Source organism: Drosophila miranda, chromosome XR (genome assembly GCF_003369915.1).
Source record: "Drosophila miranda strain MSH22 chromosome XR, D.miranda_PacBio2.1, whole genome shotgun sequence".
NCBI lineage: Eukaryota > Metazoa > Arthropoda > Insecta > Diptera > Drosophilidae > Drosophila > Drosophila miranda.
Window position 1 is genome coordinate 20,719,847 of NC_046674.1, and position 18,233 is coordinate 20,738,079.

The 18,233-nt window shown below is 45.1% G+C and overlaps 1 protein-coding gene across 2 annotated transcripts; it reads right to left on the reverse strand.

Moving 5' to 3' along the window:
• Nucleotides 1-248: 248 nt before the first annotated feature.
• LOC108153223 lies at nucleotides 249-14,074 on the reverse strand. Of its 2 annotated transcripts, none has more exons than XM_017283053.2 (3): nucleotides 12,220-14,074; nucleotides 1,555-1,743; nucleotides 249-1,326 (listed from the first exon to the last, which is right to left on the reverse strand). In XM_017283053.2, the coding sequence occupies exons 1-3, from the start codon at nucleotides 13,868-13,870 to the stop codon at nucleotides 1,208-1,210; spliced, it is 1,959 nt and encodes a 652-aa protein (XP_017138542.1). In that variant the 5' UTR covers nucleotides 13,871-14,074; the 3' UTR covers nucleotides 249-1,207. The 2 variants fall into 2 exon arrangements, with proteins under 2 accessions (XP_017138542.1, XP_017138540.1); XM_017283051.2 differs by having other exon boundaries at nucleotides 1,555-1,806.
• Between the last annotated feature and the right edge of the window lie 4,159 nt (nucleotides 14,075-18,233).

Sequence of the window (18,233 nt, forward strand, 5' to 3'; positions counted from 1 at the left end):
TCGGAGAGGCGTTAACAAATTATTTGAAACATGCAGCGCCGCGTTGGCATCCAATAATCCCCCTTTCACCCTCTCTGCCACTGGTCCATCTGGTCAATCTGTTCCACTGTTCCAGGAGGCGTTAATAGGCATTGCAATGCCAATAATTTGCAATTATACTTAATTGTAATTGTAATCGTTATTGTTGATGATGCTGATGTTCCTGTGTGGTAATTGAGAGTGCGGCAAGATGTTCTTCTTTTTTGTATTTTTTTTTTTCTTTTCTTTTATTGAGATTGGTTTGTTCATCGTGTGTATTGAGTGTGTGCGTATGCGAGAGTGCGTGTGTGTGTGGTATATGTATCTGTGTATGCCTGTGCTCGGGGCCATTGCTATATGTATGTACAACATTTTCGTGTTTGCTTAACCGATCGTTTTACTTGGCTAGACAAATGTTTATTAAGCTTATTACTTACTGTAGTATGGATATGGACAGAGGCATATAATTTCTATAAAAACGAATATTGAATGCAAAGGATTCATCTTATGTAGCTCGAAATTTCAAGATACTTTTACTCCCATTTAATTTTCTTTATTAACATTCGTTCACATTTGATTTTAAACACAAAAAATATTTACCTCCGCGATCTTGAGCTTATTAATATTTTAATATCAGAGCAGCTTAAGCGCTGGACAATAAAACAAAAAAAAAAAAAAAATCGACCTTCTGCTTTTCAAATCATCTAATGAAAGGATATAATTCTTAAGACTTAATTCATTTACCATATTTCGATGGACCTCTCGTGCAATCATATCGCAACTAAAACTATTGTGTAAAATATAACCAGTGTAGATGGTTCATATCTCTTAACTAGGACTACACATTGCAGTTATATTGCCTCGGCTTCCACTTGTCCCTCTCTCTGAGCCCGCTAGAATATATCAAAATTCCTGGGTACAAGATGAGCTTGAATCTTAGATCACTATTTAATTATACATACAAAGTCGTGTGTAGTTAATCCTTCGTATCGCATAACTTTTCTTACTTTCGAAGAGCTTAGCAGTTATGACAAAAAAATGTTACACTAATCGAAATGATCCATTAATATCATTTCGCTTATTGCTGCTCCTTGGGAGCCGTAACTTAATATTACGGGAAAAAAAATACTCAGTTCCAGTGTTCTCGATACTTTTCGATACTCTCTCGAATACTCCGATTCCTTCGATACTAGTAAAGGATACCGGGATGGACGGCTCCACTGCGTTGGAAGTAAACATTCGGATTGGTGCTCAACGTCGGCTCCAGCGTCGTGTACAGATTCGTTTCGTCGGGTCGTATGAACATGCCTATATCAGATAAATTGATATTCAAAATTGTAGATACTGTTGGTTCTTATGGGGAATGAAGTATAGGACTGATAGCTGATAGATATCCTTCGAATGCGAAAAGGTTCAAAAGGATTTTACGCAATATTAGAAATGATAGATTTTTAGGGAGAGACATATAGACATATATGTATGTAAGTATTATTTCCTGATATCAGATATTGTAATACATATGTGTGAATATATTACCTGGCGCATAGCGCAACGTTTTGGCCAATTGCGCCGCTTGTGTCATGGAGGTTAGGGAGTTGCCCAACTGTTTGAGGGTCAACGGCGTGAGCGTGGGCGGTGCAGCTTGCTGTGGTGGCGGTGGTTGCGGTGGCAGTGGTGGTGGTGGTGCGGGTGGATAATAACAGAACGGGTGCGGGCTCAAATGTGCTGGAAAATAGTGATACATACGTGTATAGCTCGGCGGTGCGGCGGTGACCAAAGCAACCCGATCTGGTGGGGTGTGGTGTCGTGTGGTGATCAGAGGTGGTGGTTTTTGTGGTTGGTGGTGTGTGGGTGCATGTGTGATTGAAAGTCCCCAGAGTCCAGAGTACAGTGACCAGTGCCCAGTGACCAGAGACCAGAGCCCAGAGCCGTGTGTAAAGTTTACCAAACCAATAACGAAACCAGTTGTGACCCACACGCACAGAGATAGAGCCGCAGAGATATTGATTTTATGTATAGGACAAATATATGTACATACAGTAATTATTGGGTTGCGGCAGACAATTTTTGACAATAAATGTAAATTCAATTAAATTTCAAAAAGGTACGAATACCGGAAGAGACAAGCCAACCCGAAAAAAGCAGTTCCAAATGATTGATGAATATAATAATAATGAAAAAAATATTACAAAAACAACAACCATGAATAGATTATGTAATGACATATGCAATGGTGTGGTGTGGTGTGGTGTGTGTGTGTGTATCGTGAGCGTGTCGAGAATATATTTCAATCATTATATTGACAAGGTTTCGGATATGGAGAATGATAGGAAGATGGTATCGAAAGAGTTTTACGATAGGGAGAAGTCGGAGGTTTTATGTTGTTGACGTTGCAATGATGATGAAATTTTTTTTGTTATTGTTTTTGGGTTCGTTGTAGACGTAGATTTTCGTGTTGGTTGCGGTTGATTTTGTGATGATACGAGTATATATGGATATGGATGAGATGACAAGTAAAAAAATAAATAAACAAATAAATAAAATATATGTATATAGGTATATTTTAGTAAATTTTAAGATCTTAAATCCTATATGCGTATAAAAACGAATGTACATATATGTATATGTACATGTGTATAATGGTAGATAAATCAGTGAAGATGTCACAACTTTTGCCTGGGCCAGTCATAATTGGCCTGACCCACAGCTCGGAAACAGATGTCCCCAATTCATGGAAATTACACTGCCATATTTCACACTTTTGCCGGCCAATTTATGGCGATCTTAATGATGCCAAACAATCCCATCTCCCATCTCCCATCTGCCATGTGGGACATCTCCCATGTCCGTGGGTTACCTTTGGCCCCAGCGCACAACACCCTCAAGCCATAGAGAAAGTTTCGCTCCGAACTGTATTTAACTCGGGCTATGGCTATACTCATTGAGTGCGTTCCCATTTATGGGTATTTGGTAAAAACCAAAAACCCGAGCGATGTTCATTGGGATCTTAATGGGTTTGTGTTGGATTTGCAAAAGCTTTTTTAGTTCGTTTCGATATATTGGGTTGTGGGATGTGACCTTCATTATCCCATTATCTTTATGGGGTTAATAAATGTTTGCTATTTCGAAACAGATCGGAGTATAGATGGGAATATTTTTGAGAAGTGATTGAACTATTTAGGAATGGATCTAGAGCTGTAGATGATTCAAGTGAAGAATATTTAATGAATAAAAATTTTTTTTTAGGAAGCAGTTTATGAACTTTTTGAAACTGAAGATATTTTTTGTGGGTCATATCTTGGACCTTTCTAAATTGCATGATGTATGGTACATATATGTATGTATTTCTATAGACAACTCGAAATCCATTTTGACTTAAGATAAACCCAGGCCAGGCCAGGCCTAATTTCTGTGCTATTTATAAATCATGTACTCAACCAACTTTTTAAAGTTCTACGGCCATCGCGGGCCACAATCATGAACTGGGCTTATCATTAGCCGAGCTCTTTGTTCATATGTATTCATATTCATGTAAGGCTACAAAGCTTGCAGCTGGCAAAGTCTAACAAATGTAAGCCAATCATCCAACTGCTCTCTGACCGGTAGCTGGGCTGTGGCTGCCTGTAAATTATGATTATTATCATTATATTATTATTACTATTACATACATATAATACATATGTGTATTATTTTACTTTTCAGCAGCTCTGTGAGCTAACTGAATCTTAGCTGAAACTGTGTTAATGGCCAACAGAAAGAGAGGGGGAATGAGCCAAAAACAAGGCTGGAAAAGCGGTTGAAAAGAGGAACAATCCAGGTCTAAGGCTGCTGCTGCTGCTGCTGAACTCTTGACAGTGTTAAATGCAACAGTTACACACATGCTAGCCCCCGTTCGTGGCACGACCCCTCTACCACCACTACCCTCGTTTCGTGTGGCACTTTCCTAGTCGCGGCCGCGGTCTTGGTCTTGGTCTCGCTTTGCGGTCTTGCTTTTCTAATTAACTTAGAACAAATACTGCAATTAAGCTCGCTTGTTTTTGCTCGCCTGCCTCGGCGGCTGCTGCCTCGAATGTGGAATTATGTGTCAGAAAATGAAAATGCATGTGTCGGCATCTGCATCTGTATCTACATCTGCATCTGTGGTCTGTATGTGTATGTGTATGTGTGTGCTGTATCTGTGTGCACGCTTTGGCGTTTTGCGCAAAAAAGAAACTAGTTTCCAGACAGCAGCCGCCAGCGCCGTCAGCTGAAGCGGCAAATTTGGCTTAATTCCATTTAGCTGGGGGAAAAGTTTCTTTCTTTTTCCCTCACAGTCTTGGCCCCGTAGCTTCTGATTTTAGCAGTCTGTCGGCTCATTCGTTGATTTGGCCATTATGGATTATGCTCGCCTGCATTAAGTACCCCTCATATTCGCTTCATGCCACCACTGCCCCCGGATATTCCACTGTCGGCCAACGAAATGAAACGAAACGAAAAACGTTAATTAAGTGCAAATATGTATGACCAGGCCCGGACCCAGGCCTGGACCCAGGCCTAGGCTCTACTGCGGTACAGCCGGCATCCGTGTGCGTGTTCCGCTCTTTGTATCTGTCTCTGTGGTAGTGTCAGTATGTCAGTGTGTGCGCGAATGTGTGGGCGGACATGGATCGGGAAAAACCATAGATTCTTAGGGATGACAGAAGACGTGACTGTGAATTTAAATTTTAATATCCCACGGGAAATGGGGGGATAGAAGAGGAAATGCTGGGAAAACATTTGTGACGAATATTTCGTATAAAATTGAGCGTGATGCATATTAGAAATCGGTTAATTGGGTCTGAAGTATTTTCCCTTTTAGAATTTAACCTGCAAAAAGTCAAAAAATCATTATTCAAGGAACAATTTCTTATAAATATTTCATTCTTGCATGCTGTATAAATTCTATGTATAATTTATTCCTATTTAAAGTGAGACAATTTATTCCCTCATTATTTGCTCCCTTCGGATTCCTCACTTTTTCCGTTTTTACTTTTCCCCACTTGCATTTAATTATTTCCCCTTTCTTGCTTTCTTTCGTTCTTTCTTTCGTTCGTTCTGCGACTGGAAATGTTCATTAAAATTGCCCATCTCTAAGTAAAAGCCAGCGCCTGAGACGCCGACTCCCTGAGCCACGTTTTGCATTTTGCAGTTTGCAGTTTGTCGGCTTACCCCTGCTACACCTTTCCCTTTCCCTCCCCCTCGCAGCGACCAGGCTAAGGCCCAGTATCTTCTATCTCCTGGCTGGCAACAAGCTAAAGTTAAACCAACTGCCGCACGTTGACTGATTGCTACGTGCAGATTGTCATTGTTCGCCTTTGTTGCTGCTGCTGCTCTTGCTGTTGTTGCAATTGTTGCTGTTGTTCTTACCACAGCAAAGTATCTTTTTGTAGCTGTTGCTTGTTGCTACATACTTTGCAGACTTGAGTAATTTCTTTGGCGAGCGTCGAGTCGCTTTTTTTCCTTATTGGCTCCGTCCTAGACTCTTTCTTTCTCTCTTTCTCTTTCTCTGCCTCTGTCTCTGCCCCCAACGAGTAGTTGCAGCAGCAGCAGCAGCAGCTCCGAGACTGCTGCTCTTGTCTGGGGTCTTTGAGAGTGAGTTGCCAGATGTTGTGATATCACGAAGCAGCATTATAACTAATTGGCCACGTTCGTTCTATGCCATCTCCCTCTCCCTCTTACTCCCTACCTTTTCCTCCCCCTGGCTCAGAGTTCATTGTCATGCGCGCGGCAGCGGCCGAGCGGGTTTCCCTCCCATCTGGAGGCGGAAGAAAAGCATTTTTCACATGGCCACAACCGTTGGCAATTTGCATATTTCGGCTAAGGGCGTATGACCTTCAAATTGCTACAATTCAATTTACATTCAAAGCGGCTAAGAGTGCTTCACTGTGAGATGTGCTAAGATATCCTATACGTAGGTCCAAGTGTATAGAACATATGCGAAAATATCTGGAAAAGATTTTTGCTATGCAGTCTTGCATCTTCAATAGAATAGAATATAATATAATAGAATATATTAGAATAAAGGATAGCATAAATCTTCGATCTGGCTTTATTGTTCAGTTTCGGATTTTACTATCTCCACTGATTTACGGCAGTTTCTTGGCACTTAACACTTAAGACCTTTAAATCAATCACTCGCTTAGAACCGAACCGAATCGGACCCTTCTCCAGTTCCCCTCACTTCTACTTTGCATCCCTGGCACTTCAATGAGCCACTCAGGAAGATACCGTAAGAGCAGCACCCAGGGAAGAGCTACACTCTTGGCCAATTTGGCGTAATAATTTTAACGTACGAGTATGTGCAGTTGGCGCACGGCTCACTCCCCACATCCCACACCCCACACACCACTCTCCCTCTACACTCGCCTGTCCCGACCTGGACGGACTGGTCTGACTTGCTTCGAGCTGGGAAGTTAGCGGAGAGCTGGGTGGTTGGCTTTTCCGCTTTCGGTTTCATTGCCGCAATTCGGAACTGGTTATCGATTACGTTGCTCTATGCTGGATGCTAGATGCTAGATGCTGGCTGCTGGCACTTCTAGGCAAAACTTAAATATCATCGCTTCTGCGTCCAGTATCCAGTATCCAACTGTCGGGTCTGGCTCCGACTGCCTGACTGCGGCTCTTATTGCAAACCGCTATAATTTTGTGGTAATATACAGTGACGCTCGTTTCAAGCACGTGCTGGCAGCGTTTACCCAACTCATATATTAGGCACCATACACAGACGCGGACGCAGAGACTGGAGTTGGATACGATACGATACGATACTCAACGACACGTACTTCACAGATTTGTACATTACGCCATCTTCATCATCATTATCATCATCATCATCATCAGCATCATCATCAGCATCGCAACGTCATCACAATCGTTGTCAAGTTTTCTGTTCTGTTCTGCTCTGCTCTGTTCCTTTGTTTTTCTTGGTTTTTCAATTTCAAGTTCGTTGCCTCAGTCTTTGGTCTTGGCTTGAAGTGGTCTTAGAACAATTGAGGCTAATCGAATCTTTTTTTGTGTCATATTTTCGACAGCTGATGCTGGTCGAATCGTTTCAATAGCCTACAATAGCCCCAAGGCACTCCATGGATGGCTGTTGGTCTTTGAACAAAGAAAACGTTAGCAGAAATCTTCCGATTGAAATTATTATTGGTTTTTTGTTTTTTTTTCGGTTCTAAATTGAAAATTGGAACTGGTAATTGACAGCTTATCGATTCCATTCCAATTTCTTGTAAAGTTAGTTGAGAATTTCAGTTTGAAAAGCTTAGGAGTTCTTCTTCCTAGCCTTCCTCCTACCCTAGCACTTTCTCGAATCAAAACATGAGAACTATTTGATCCTTAACTTTTAGTATTCATATTATTCTTGATAGTTTTAGAGCTTGCTGGCAGGAAACCTAATACTTTCCATATATACCCTTAAAAATAGAAAAGATCTTTGCAGAAAAAAACCAATACAAATCGTGGCAATCATTTATTCATTTCTCATATTCCTAATGGGCTCTCCTTGGGCCGATCATCGGTTGGCCAACGCCAACTGGTTAATGACAATGAGGCAACCTTTGTGTAAGATCCATCAATAACCCAATCAAACCTCCACCTTAAGCTTAGCCTCAGTGTTAGATCCTCAAGTTTGCGTTTGGCAAAAAGAAAAAAAAGCACAAAATGTGGAAAAAATAAGAAAAACAATCTCTGGACCGGGCACAGTTAAATGAATTGTGGCCTCCCTGGGGCGGCTTTTTATTGACAAATCCCCATCGATCGATAAACATGCAAGACAAATACTCATAGATAAAAACTTCCGCACGGCACGGCACGGGACGGGACGGCTCTCGAGTACGGCTTTAACCTTCCAAGGTCTGATCGGGTCCGCTCTGCTCTGCTCTGCTCTGCTCGATTCCATGGGTACAAGTATGAATGATTGATTTTATGGATGTGGCCGCCTGGCATAAAGTCACTCAATAAAATTACAAAAAAATGCGTCGTCGCCAGAGAACAAAGACCGCAAGGCAGATGCACAGATTGATGGGCCCGGCCCGTCTTACTGACCAACTGGCAAAATTGAGGCTTTCCCACAAGCCGAAGACGAGACACCCTAGCGGTGGCATCTCTCCACAAAAAGGGTCAATGAGTTGCGGCTCTCCTCAGCAGCGGATCTCTTTGGCCAACTTCAGGGCAGTGTATAATGATAACATCATGATCATGCAGCAACGGAAGTATCTACATAGTGCAGAGGCATGTTCGTATCTATTTTTGTGACTAGGCCTGTCATCGCGCAGCTCGTTGTCGACAGCTGCCGTTGCCCGTTGTCCGCACTCCGCAGTCCGTTGTCCGATGTCCGTTGCCACTGCCGGAGCTGTTACAACAATGCGACTTCAATTAAAGCCAGTCCCGCAACCTTGAACTCTCGTATCATTTCGAGCGGTTTGCGCGCGTTCAATCAACGGGCGGCTCATATCGGGCCACATCGCGACAAGGCCCCACGACATCCTTTTAGGCAGAGCCAGAGCCGAGCAAAGCAAACCAGACCTGTGCGGCCTCGAGCGTAGGGCCTCTAGAGACTCGAGCTGGAGCTGGAGCTGTCAATCTGCGTTCATCGTCTCCTCGTCTTCGACTGGGAAGCCGAGGCCGCGGCTGCGGTGGCAATCATCGTGAATGCTGCTGGCTGCTGGCCTCTGACTCTGACTGCTCCCCTGCCCAGTCGCTCTTTAGACCAGTGTGTCTTGGCCAGGCCAGGCCCTGGTCCATTCCTTGGCGTCAACGCCGTTAGCTGTCGTTTAGTTTATTGTTGCAAATTGCTCAGTGAATTATGTGCCGAACTGCTTACGACCACACACACACACTCACAGATTATAGACACCCCCAGAGAGGAAAAGACACAGATACAGAGGCAGCAGGCTTAGCAGGAAATTCGATATTAAAAATTTATTAGAAATATTTTTCAAGACTTTGCGGTTTCGGCTTACGCGTATCCAGTCTCATTCTTTGAGCTCATAAATGTACAACAAGCTATGTTCTGTCACGAGTATATTATGGTTTGCGAAAAGAAGAAGAGAATTTCATTCAGTGTAAAATATGTCAGTCAGAGAACTTTGGGCTCTTTTAATTAACCAACAGTGTCATATCCACACCATACTCCTAGTGAGTATCCCTCGACCAAACGATTAAAAGGGATCAAGAAATCCTATAATAGATTTGGCCATCAATTCCACTACCAAATCAAGTTCGTTGCCCAAGTCATCTGCTCTTCAATCAGCAAAAAAAAAAAAGAGGAAAAACTTTTGATTTTGCTCTTGCCTCATTGCCTTATGTAAATTTCTGCCGCAGCCAGCCCACATGCAGCTCCACTTTTTTTTCTTTCTTTGCCCTTAATCAAGCCGGAACCCTTGCCGTCTCTCGTCCGTGCCTTTGGCTCACTTCACTCAACTGGGACGGGGACTGGGATGCGGACTGGGATGGGGACTGGGACTGGCACTCGCACTCCGCTCGACTGAAGTCGAAGAGTCAACCCACACACATGTTTGGGGATCGGATCGGATCCGATCGGATCGGGTTTGGCTATGGGCTAGTGCTAGTGCTGGGACCTGGGGTCTGGGGGTCTGGAGTACGAGTACGATAATAGCAGCGATTGCTGGCAGCTCAGCTCTTGGCTGATGTTTGCTCCGTTTGCTTGTTAAGCTCTGTGCCAACTTTGATTTTCTGTACTTTGTGTGTCTCCAGACATTTGTCTTTTGGTCTTAAGGTTTCTGCCTGTGGCTGTTGTTTCTTTCACTGTTGCTGTTGTTGTTGCTGTTTCTTTGGCTGTTACCCCCCTCTCAAATGCACTTTCAATTGCAGACAGTTTGACGTACGAGTATACACATACATACATACATACATATGTACAAATGTTTGTATGTACGCGGGTATGCAGCGAGTGCCAGGGCACTATATCTCTCATTTATCTATAAGTGTATACGTACCTACCTATATTTTGTCTGTCTTTGGCTGTCGTCTGTCGTTGCTGGCTTTCTTTATGCGCCGATAGCTGAGACGAAAACGAAGACTGAGCCGCCCCGCTCCGAATTGGTAGAGGAATCTGAGGCCCAGAGTCAGACTGAGCTGTGGCTGTGCTGTAGTTGAGGCTGCCCACAGGCACTTTGGGCTGACGACGAATCGTTTCGGCTGTGGGCCGTGGCTCCAGCTTCAGCTTCAGCTCCAACTGCAGCTCGAGCTTCAGCTGCATTTGGGCCCAGCTCTGGCTCTGGCTCTGGCCCTGTTTCTGTTTGCTTTCATGCGTGGCTCACATACAAAGACTCGGAGTCGTCGTCGTCGTCAAGTAGCTGCCATGTAAAACGCTTCCTACTTGGGCCCAGAGGCGCATTGTTATAATTTGGTAAATTATTGCAGCTTTTATACCCTAACCTAGGCAAAGGGCCTTAACTGGGATTAAAGCCACGAGGACTTGTTCTAGAACAAGGGAAATCTCTAAAAGGGAAAATAGTTTTATTAAAGCCTTTTTGGGCTACCTTCGTTTGTGAAATGGATCAATAATTAATTTTTCACCAGAGCAATTCAGCTTCGTTTTCCACTTGAGTGGCCTGACGTTTTCCTGGCCCCATTTCCATTGAAAATGTTTTTGCTGACTGTAATCATACATTTTTGATGTATTTGCTTTAATTAAATTACGTAAAGTGTTACATGGCTAAAGCAGGCACGGCACCCATTGATGTGCTACCCTACATTCCTCCTCAGCTCAAGCCTCTCTTTTCTTTCCACTTGCCACACACATGCGGCGCACACACAACTTTTCCTTTCATTAGAAAGCTGAACTTTTGAAAGCCTTTTAGGGCTTTTTATTATTGTTTAGAAAAGATACAAAAACTAATAATCATACTCATAATCGTAATAAATACAAATCCCGCAAAATATTGACACTGGCGAATCTGTAGATCGTAAATAGCCAAAAATTGCAGAGACATTTCTATTGTGCTTCTTTTCATTGGGGTTGCTCTTTGACAATCTGCCAAGCGTTTGTTTTTGGGGCCGGGTCGCGACCGTTTCCATGACACTTAACACCGCTTAATGGGCAGATGTGAAATCTGGAATCGTAAATTTCATTCCTGATGATGGCTTTATTTGCATCATCAGAAATGGCTTAAGCCACGGCACGGCACAGTGGCAGCAAAAGAAATTTAATCAAAAGACTTTGGCCACGAACTTCGCCCGTTCGTTCTCACAACGAAAACGAAAGCAGCAGACAGACAGACAGACAGAGTCAGAGATAGAGACACAGATGGAGCCAAACGAGCATAGAGATACTTAGAGATAGAGACAGATGGATAGACAGACAGACAGACAGACAGATCTCTGCATGTGAGCTCTTTCTGCACTTGGCTTACACGACGCTGCGGCGCGGCGTCGGGAAAATTAATATGCCAAACAATTACACGGCCTGGCAAAACAATTTTAAGCCCAGTTAATGCCGCCGCCGCTGCACAGTGGTTGGGCGTTAGAAAAATGCACCGCAAAGAATTTTCAGCTAGAAAAACAGAGAAAGAAAGCGCACAAATTTGCATACAAAATAGTAAATGCAGCGGAGAAGAAGGCTGATTATGATGCCGAATAATTTATAACAAAGAAAATGATTAAAAATTGTGATTCAAAATAAACATACTATGAAACAGTACTATTAGAAGACCTATATGCACATGACCTTTTCCTTCTTCATATTTTGTAGTTCCCATTGTGTATTCCCTTTCCAATGCCGGTGAACCACTGTGCGCCGTGGCTACCGTCTGGTGGAGCTCTTGCTGAGCTGACTTTGAAAGTTAAGACTTTTGCTTTTCTTTCTTCTTGAATGTGTGTTTTTTTATTTTTTTGTTTTTGCTTTTAGAAAGAGCGAACGTATGGATAAACATAAAAGTTCAAGAGGTTGCCAGTCCCACCCCTAGGAGCGCGTGCACATGAGGCAAGAGGCAAGAAAAGAAAGTTATTACAAAACTAACAGGAACTGACTGACAGCTGCCACAAGGGGCAAAGGCAATCATCGGGGTGGGGGATGGGGGGGATTGAATCCGATCTAGGTGGGGTCCAAGTGCTCGTACATTTTGACAGACTTATTGACTGGTGACCTTTTGCAGAAATTGTGACACATCCAAAGACTATGAATATGGATCTTCGGTTCTATGGATATGGAGACAGACTTACCTCCACCATTGTTGGCACTGGAACAGTGCTTGGAGCTCAGGCCCTGGCCCGTATTGGAGGCGGAGTTGGGAATCCCACAGCCGCTCATCACCCCGTACTTGATAGGCTTGAAGTGGAAGAAGGAGGGCGAGTAGCCGGACCCAGCGCGACTTAGAGAGCTGAACTGCTCCTCCCGATCCTCGACGTAGAGCCCCTCCTTGCCCATGGCGGCCAGCTGCCTGCCCTTGGGCATGAACATCACCAGGAAGACGGTGGCCGAGGTGGCCACCAGTCCGAAGGCGATGCACGCGTCCTTGTGCCGCTCCGCCACGGCCAGGCCGCACAGCATCCAGCCCAGCCAGATGGGAATGGCGCCGCCAATGGCCAGGCCAATGTAGGTGGCCTCGCGGTAGTTGTCACGTATTCCGCGCGACTTGATGGCCAGCACGGCGATGAACACGATGAGGAACACGATGTAGATCAGCGAGAAGAGCAGCTCCGAGAACTGCGTCTTACACAGCGGGATCAGGACCGTACTGACCGCCGCAATCCTCGTGTAGATCTCCGGCGTTCCGTCCAGCGTGGTGTATGACGTGGGGTAGAACAGCGCCGAGTAATTCGTCTGCGAGGCCACCGTTGTGGAGAGGAATCCGCTGCCCATCACTGGCACACTGGTGGTGTACACCTCGGGCGGCTGGGTAAGCAGCCACTGACCCCCGATGGCCACTTGGATGAGAAGTGCGAAGAGCAGCAGCAGGCCCTGGTATGGTGCCGGCAGGTATACTCCCCCGTTCAGGCTGATCAGGAAGACGCACTTCACCAGGAGGGCGGCGAAGACAAGGGCGTAGGCAACACCCACCCCAAAGCGGATCGCCCCGCAGCTGAGGAGCGTGGGCTGGGCGGTAATGATGGCGCCCAGGCTGGCGCAGGCGAACAGTCCAAGCAGCAGCATCTGGCCCAGGAAGAGGTGACGTCGCGAGGGCGAGGTTCGCCAGGCCTTGAACAGCACGAATATTTCGAAGGCGGCCATCATGAGCATGGTGAGAGTGGCCAGCACCAGCACCGGCACCACCCACGGCTCCTTCCGGAGTCCGGCGAAGGGCAGGTGCGTGGACACGATGCTTGGAGGGGTACCGTGGCCGTGGCCGTGGCCGTGGCTGTGTCCGTGGCCGCTACTGTTCCCCTGGCTGTCGCGGGGTGTGCTGGCGGATCGGGCTCTGGCTCCCAGACTCCTCGTGGGCGTGGACGTGGTGGAGCTGCTGCTGCTGGTGGTGCTGCTGGCCGTCAGAGTGGGCACCACGAAGAATTCCGTGGACATTTCCAGGCGGGCGGCATTCGAGACGTTGCTGCCCGGAAAGTTGAGATCCAATTGCTTTGCTGATCTTTGTGAGTGTGGAGGAATGGCTGTCGATGTGGGTGTGGATGTGGTGCTAGTGCTAGTTGTGCTTGGACTTGTGGTGGTACTCTTGGAGGTGGAGGTGGAGTTGCGGCTGCTCGGCTTGAGCACCTGGTAAGCATTGCGATCGCTCTCCTGGCTGGTCACGAGACGCACTCTCCGCCAGATGTTGTTCCCGTTGACACTGAGGCTGCGAGACGCCGGCGTGGTGCCGATCAACTGCAGAACCAGCAGGACCAGCAGGAGCAGCAGCTGCAGGCGGCGTCTGCTGGCCATTGAATCGTCTGCCCGTAAGCCGTAAGCCGTAACCCGCAACACTTAATCCGTAGCCCGCTTCAGATGCGGCACATCTCACTCGCGATCGCGATCGTTTCGTTTCGTTGGATTCGTTGGATTTGCTGGATTCTACTTTTCCGCGCTGCTTCTTTCGCTTCTTTCGCTCCTCGCGCTCACACGTCCGCTCGGCTCGGAGTTTCGAAGATTTTTGAAAAACCAGCTCGCTCTGCAAGTCGGACTTTGGGGCAGCTTTGTCTTGTCGTTTGAGACAAGTTTGAAGCGAACCACGCAGCCCCAAACGCGATGTTCGAGTTGCAGTTCGAACAGGTAGAGAGGGAGCAGGTAAACGAGAGTCTTAGAACGAGTGTTTTGGCCATAGCGGTACCCATAATGTGTCTTGAGTTTTTCTGTGATTGAGCCCAACTTATCACTGAAGTTGCCTCAAGTTAAAACTGATAAGTAAGGGTCTTTATTGGGAATCTTATCGAAAGCATTCATTTGCCATATACCAATAGTATATCCACAAGCAAGTACCACAAAACAGAGCGAGCGATTGCTCGCAGATCGGAGAACACTTTCATTCGGATTCGGATCGGATCCAATGGCTCGTGGCTGGTTCTTCTCAATTTCGCTCTGGCAGGAAAGTGCTATCAGCCATCCATTATTTCGGTCTGACTTTGTGGCACCCCCAGCATCAGCATCAACCCCCCTCCCCCCCGTCAGAGCCAGAGCCATAGCCATAGCCATAGCCACTCTCTCGAAAATGGCTCAACAAAAGAGAAAAACAGCAAAGTCCACACACAAAAGGCGATTGTAAATCAAAAGCCCGCTAATGATATATCGATATACAAAGTGTTGAGGTGGGAAAGGCAATACCAATGGCAAAGGCAATGGCAATAGGAACTGGGGAACGGCAACGGGAGCACTCTCGTTCTATAAGTATTATTGTGTATGGCGCGCGCTTTCAGCAAACTACAGTTAGAATTAAGCCCCGTCCACACTAGGGCAAACGAGTGGCGAAAACTATGTGCTGTGTATATGTAGATACGGAGTAATGATTATATATCGCCATATGCTCCATATTATGTAGATCGATAACGAAAAAAGTTTCTAGATAGTTGTAGATGATATTTCAATTCAAAGAAGCTGTATCTTTAAAAATCAGTAGCGTCTTAAGAATATTGGTGGATCCATATATTCTTGCTATCTTAATTTCCTTAGTAGCCAAAAATGTACAATATTACACATATGTACATATATAGGTATTTTTTGAGCAAGCGCTTAATGCTGAAATGTATCTCCATCAGGGCTAGTGCAAATGGGGCTCAGAGGGGTTTAGTTTTCATTGAACACTGGGTATGCATATCCATCTCCATATTGGGAGCGCCTCACAATGCCAAGCCATTAGCCGCAACAAATGTTATGTAGATCGTTCCAAATTGAACTGGAGCCCCCTCTATGCGCTCTCCCCCTCGATTCGAGTGTGTGTGTAGTACGGTATCGTTAGTGGAAATCTGCGAGTGTCTGATCAGTTTTTGCCGGCCGGCAGAAGGCAGAAGTCAGAAGTCAGCCAGAGGTCCGGTCCGCCTTGTTCTCGGTTACCGTATTGACATGAAGGCGGGTAAATAACCTTTCGGCATGCCCCTAAACCCGAAAACATTCCACTCCGGCGTCATGCTCTTATAAACGAGCGTGTAGTCAAATTTGTGATTCGCCATAAACAGCAATAACTCAGACTCGACTCCAACTCCGACTGCCACTGCGATCATGATCTTGAGCGATTCCTACCTGTTTCTGGAATACCTGTTCACATTTAGATCTAATCAGAGGCAGGGAAAGACATTCGTGCAGAGTACTTAATACGATTCGAGAAATGAGAAACTAGAAACGGCGATACGATGCGATGCGATGCAGGGGATTTATGAATATGAATCCTGCGGGTATACTCGTATTGTATGCACATACATTTCTCCGCAGCGTATCTCAATTAGAAGTTGTCTGCGTGTTGTGCCTAATCCTTGTTTTAGCTAATCCAAGGCTGTCGTTGTCATCTCTACATTATCTCTCAAATTAAACCTGTCACTTGGCTCTGGCTGTTGGCCTTGCAAATATTGTCTTACCAAAGTTTTCTTTAGTACCAGATATTTATGTAATCCTCGCCACTTAAGCCAATCCCAACTTAGAGGCATTCTAATATTAGGTTTTGCCTTTCTCCGGACCGCTGGATTGAATTTCATGACAAACCCGAGACACATTGCGTTAATAACTCCTGACTGGGCACAAGATCAAGGCGGGTTTGTGGCTCGTGCGCTTGCGCTGGCCAAAAGTCAATTGGTCAACAACCCAACGAAAAATAATAGTAAAAGTACAAATACACATAATACGTATTTATAAAAAATAATGAAATCATTATGTTCTGGAAAATATATTGAAATATGAAATTGGAATATGCATTGTTATTGAGAAGATAGTACATTGAGAGAAAAAAGGTTATACTAAAACGAAACACGAAATGAATCGAGTTTTAAGTACAAACATTGCTAAATTGAATAGAATTCAATTTAAATTAAATATAAATGTATTCAAAATTCCGTATGCCGTATAAAACACTTTAAAACAAATAAATTACATCAGCTCTGTAGAAAAGATATTATAGCTAAATAAAAGAACAGCGGCATTAGCCATAATAAATATATATCTACATGGTTTTATTTTCTCCATAGAGATAAATGCGTATTCACGTTTCCAATCAAACTTTAATGCATTTTTTTGTTGTATCCAGACGAACTTTTTTCCTCGGCTGCAACGGTCTCATTACCCGTCTTTTGTATCAACTTTCTTTATGGTTAAAAAATATTTAAAATCGTTCTCCTGCCACTTTGATGGGCCTAGAATATTTTCACGAATTCGCAGAGGAAGAACCGGGAACTGGCTTTGACCTCTAGCTTAGATTGGCTAATATTACATTGGCCTCATCGCAGCGGCGCCAAAGACCGTAATCCTCCCCGAACCTGATTGATTTCGAGCGATTTGAATGTCTGGAACAGAATCCGAGGCAGAACCCGGACCTGGACGTGGACGTGGATGTGGATCCATAGAAGTGCCGACTGTTGGCCTGAGCGGGACTGAGCGGACAGAGTCACAAATGTGTCAGAGTCGGTCCGTCCGTAGCCTGTGGCACTTCATGAGCGCCTTAATTTATTTGCTACAAGACACGCCGGCGCCGTCTGGGTCAAGTGTCAGCCCGTGGAGCATCATCGCTCTCAATAGGAATGGCTGGGGAATGCTCCTTCAACCCCCTTCGATTATTAATTTTCGGTCAGTTCCATCTCTGTGTGTTTTTTAGCCACAAATTAAAGATGCCGCGCGTAAATCTTCGCGGATGCATTTTCAAATTTAAATTGAAACCAGTCGCGCAAGTGCATTGAACTTGCCACCAACGGAATGGGCGGAGCGGAGATACCGAATATCCAGAGACAAAAGCCTTTTGGCGATCTTATTTATTTATCAATATGTAGTGCGGTTGGTGCCCCTCTTGCAACTCGGATCGGGTTCATTGTCGTCCCAAAAAAAGAGCGAATTCTGATTTATAAGCAGAACTTGGCCAGTCCCAGTCCCAGTCCCAGTCCCTCGCCCTTCGCCCTTGAACACTGTCTCGCGACGGGGCTACGCTTTAATCACGTGCGTGCAATGCGCACATGATGATGCGCCCCAATCCGTATCCCCCATGCATGCTCTGGCCGCCACAACCCAAGTCGAAGCCATAGCCATAGCCCGACCCCGCTGATGCTGATGCTGTTGCCGATGCCGATGCCAAGGTTGGGATGCCGGTCTGCTTGCTGCTTGCTGCTATTGCTCTTGCTCTGACACTGGCACTGGCATTGGCTCTGTGGTGTTGCAAATGCTGGCAGGCCAAACACCCAGTGAACATTGCTCAACAGCAACAGCGAGCCCTCTTTTACAATTTACAGTGCTGGACACACAATTATATACGAATCAAAGACGATATTACAAAAAACATCTTGCTCGTAATTTTTACTGTGTCAGATCCGAATAGTTCGGCTTTTTTACGCGATCGCTCTCCATTTAGCTTCTCCTTCATATTTTCCTACTTCCCACTGAATAAAATGAATTTCAGATACTTGTATAACTAAAGAATGTTTTTCGCCAAACAAAAGAAGTAGAGAGGAAGAAGGAGAGGAGTATTATGTTTTGAGTCATTTCAGAGACTGCGAAAGAAATTTACTGATTTTGATCCGCAGACCTCGCACACGGCTTTAATGATTCGGGGTGATACGAATCTGGCTGAAGGCAGCATTCGCAATGATCTAACGCATTCTAGAGGCATGAGTGTAGCCGTGAC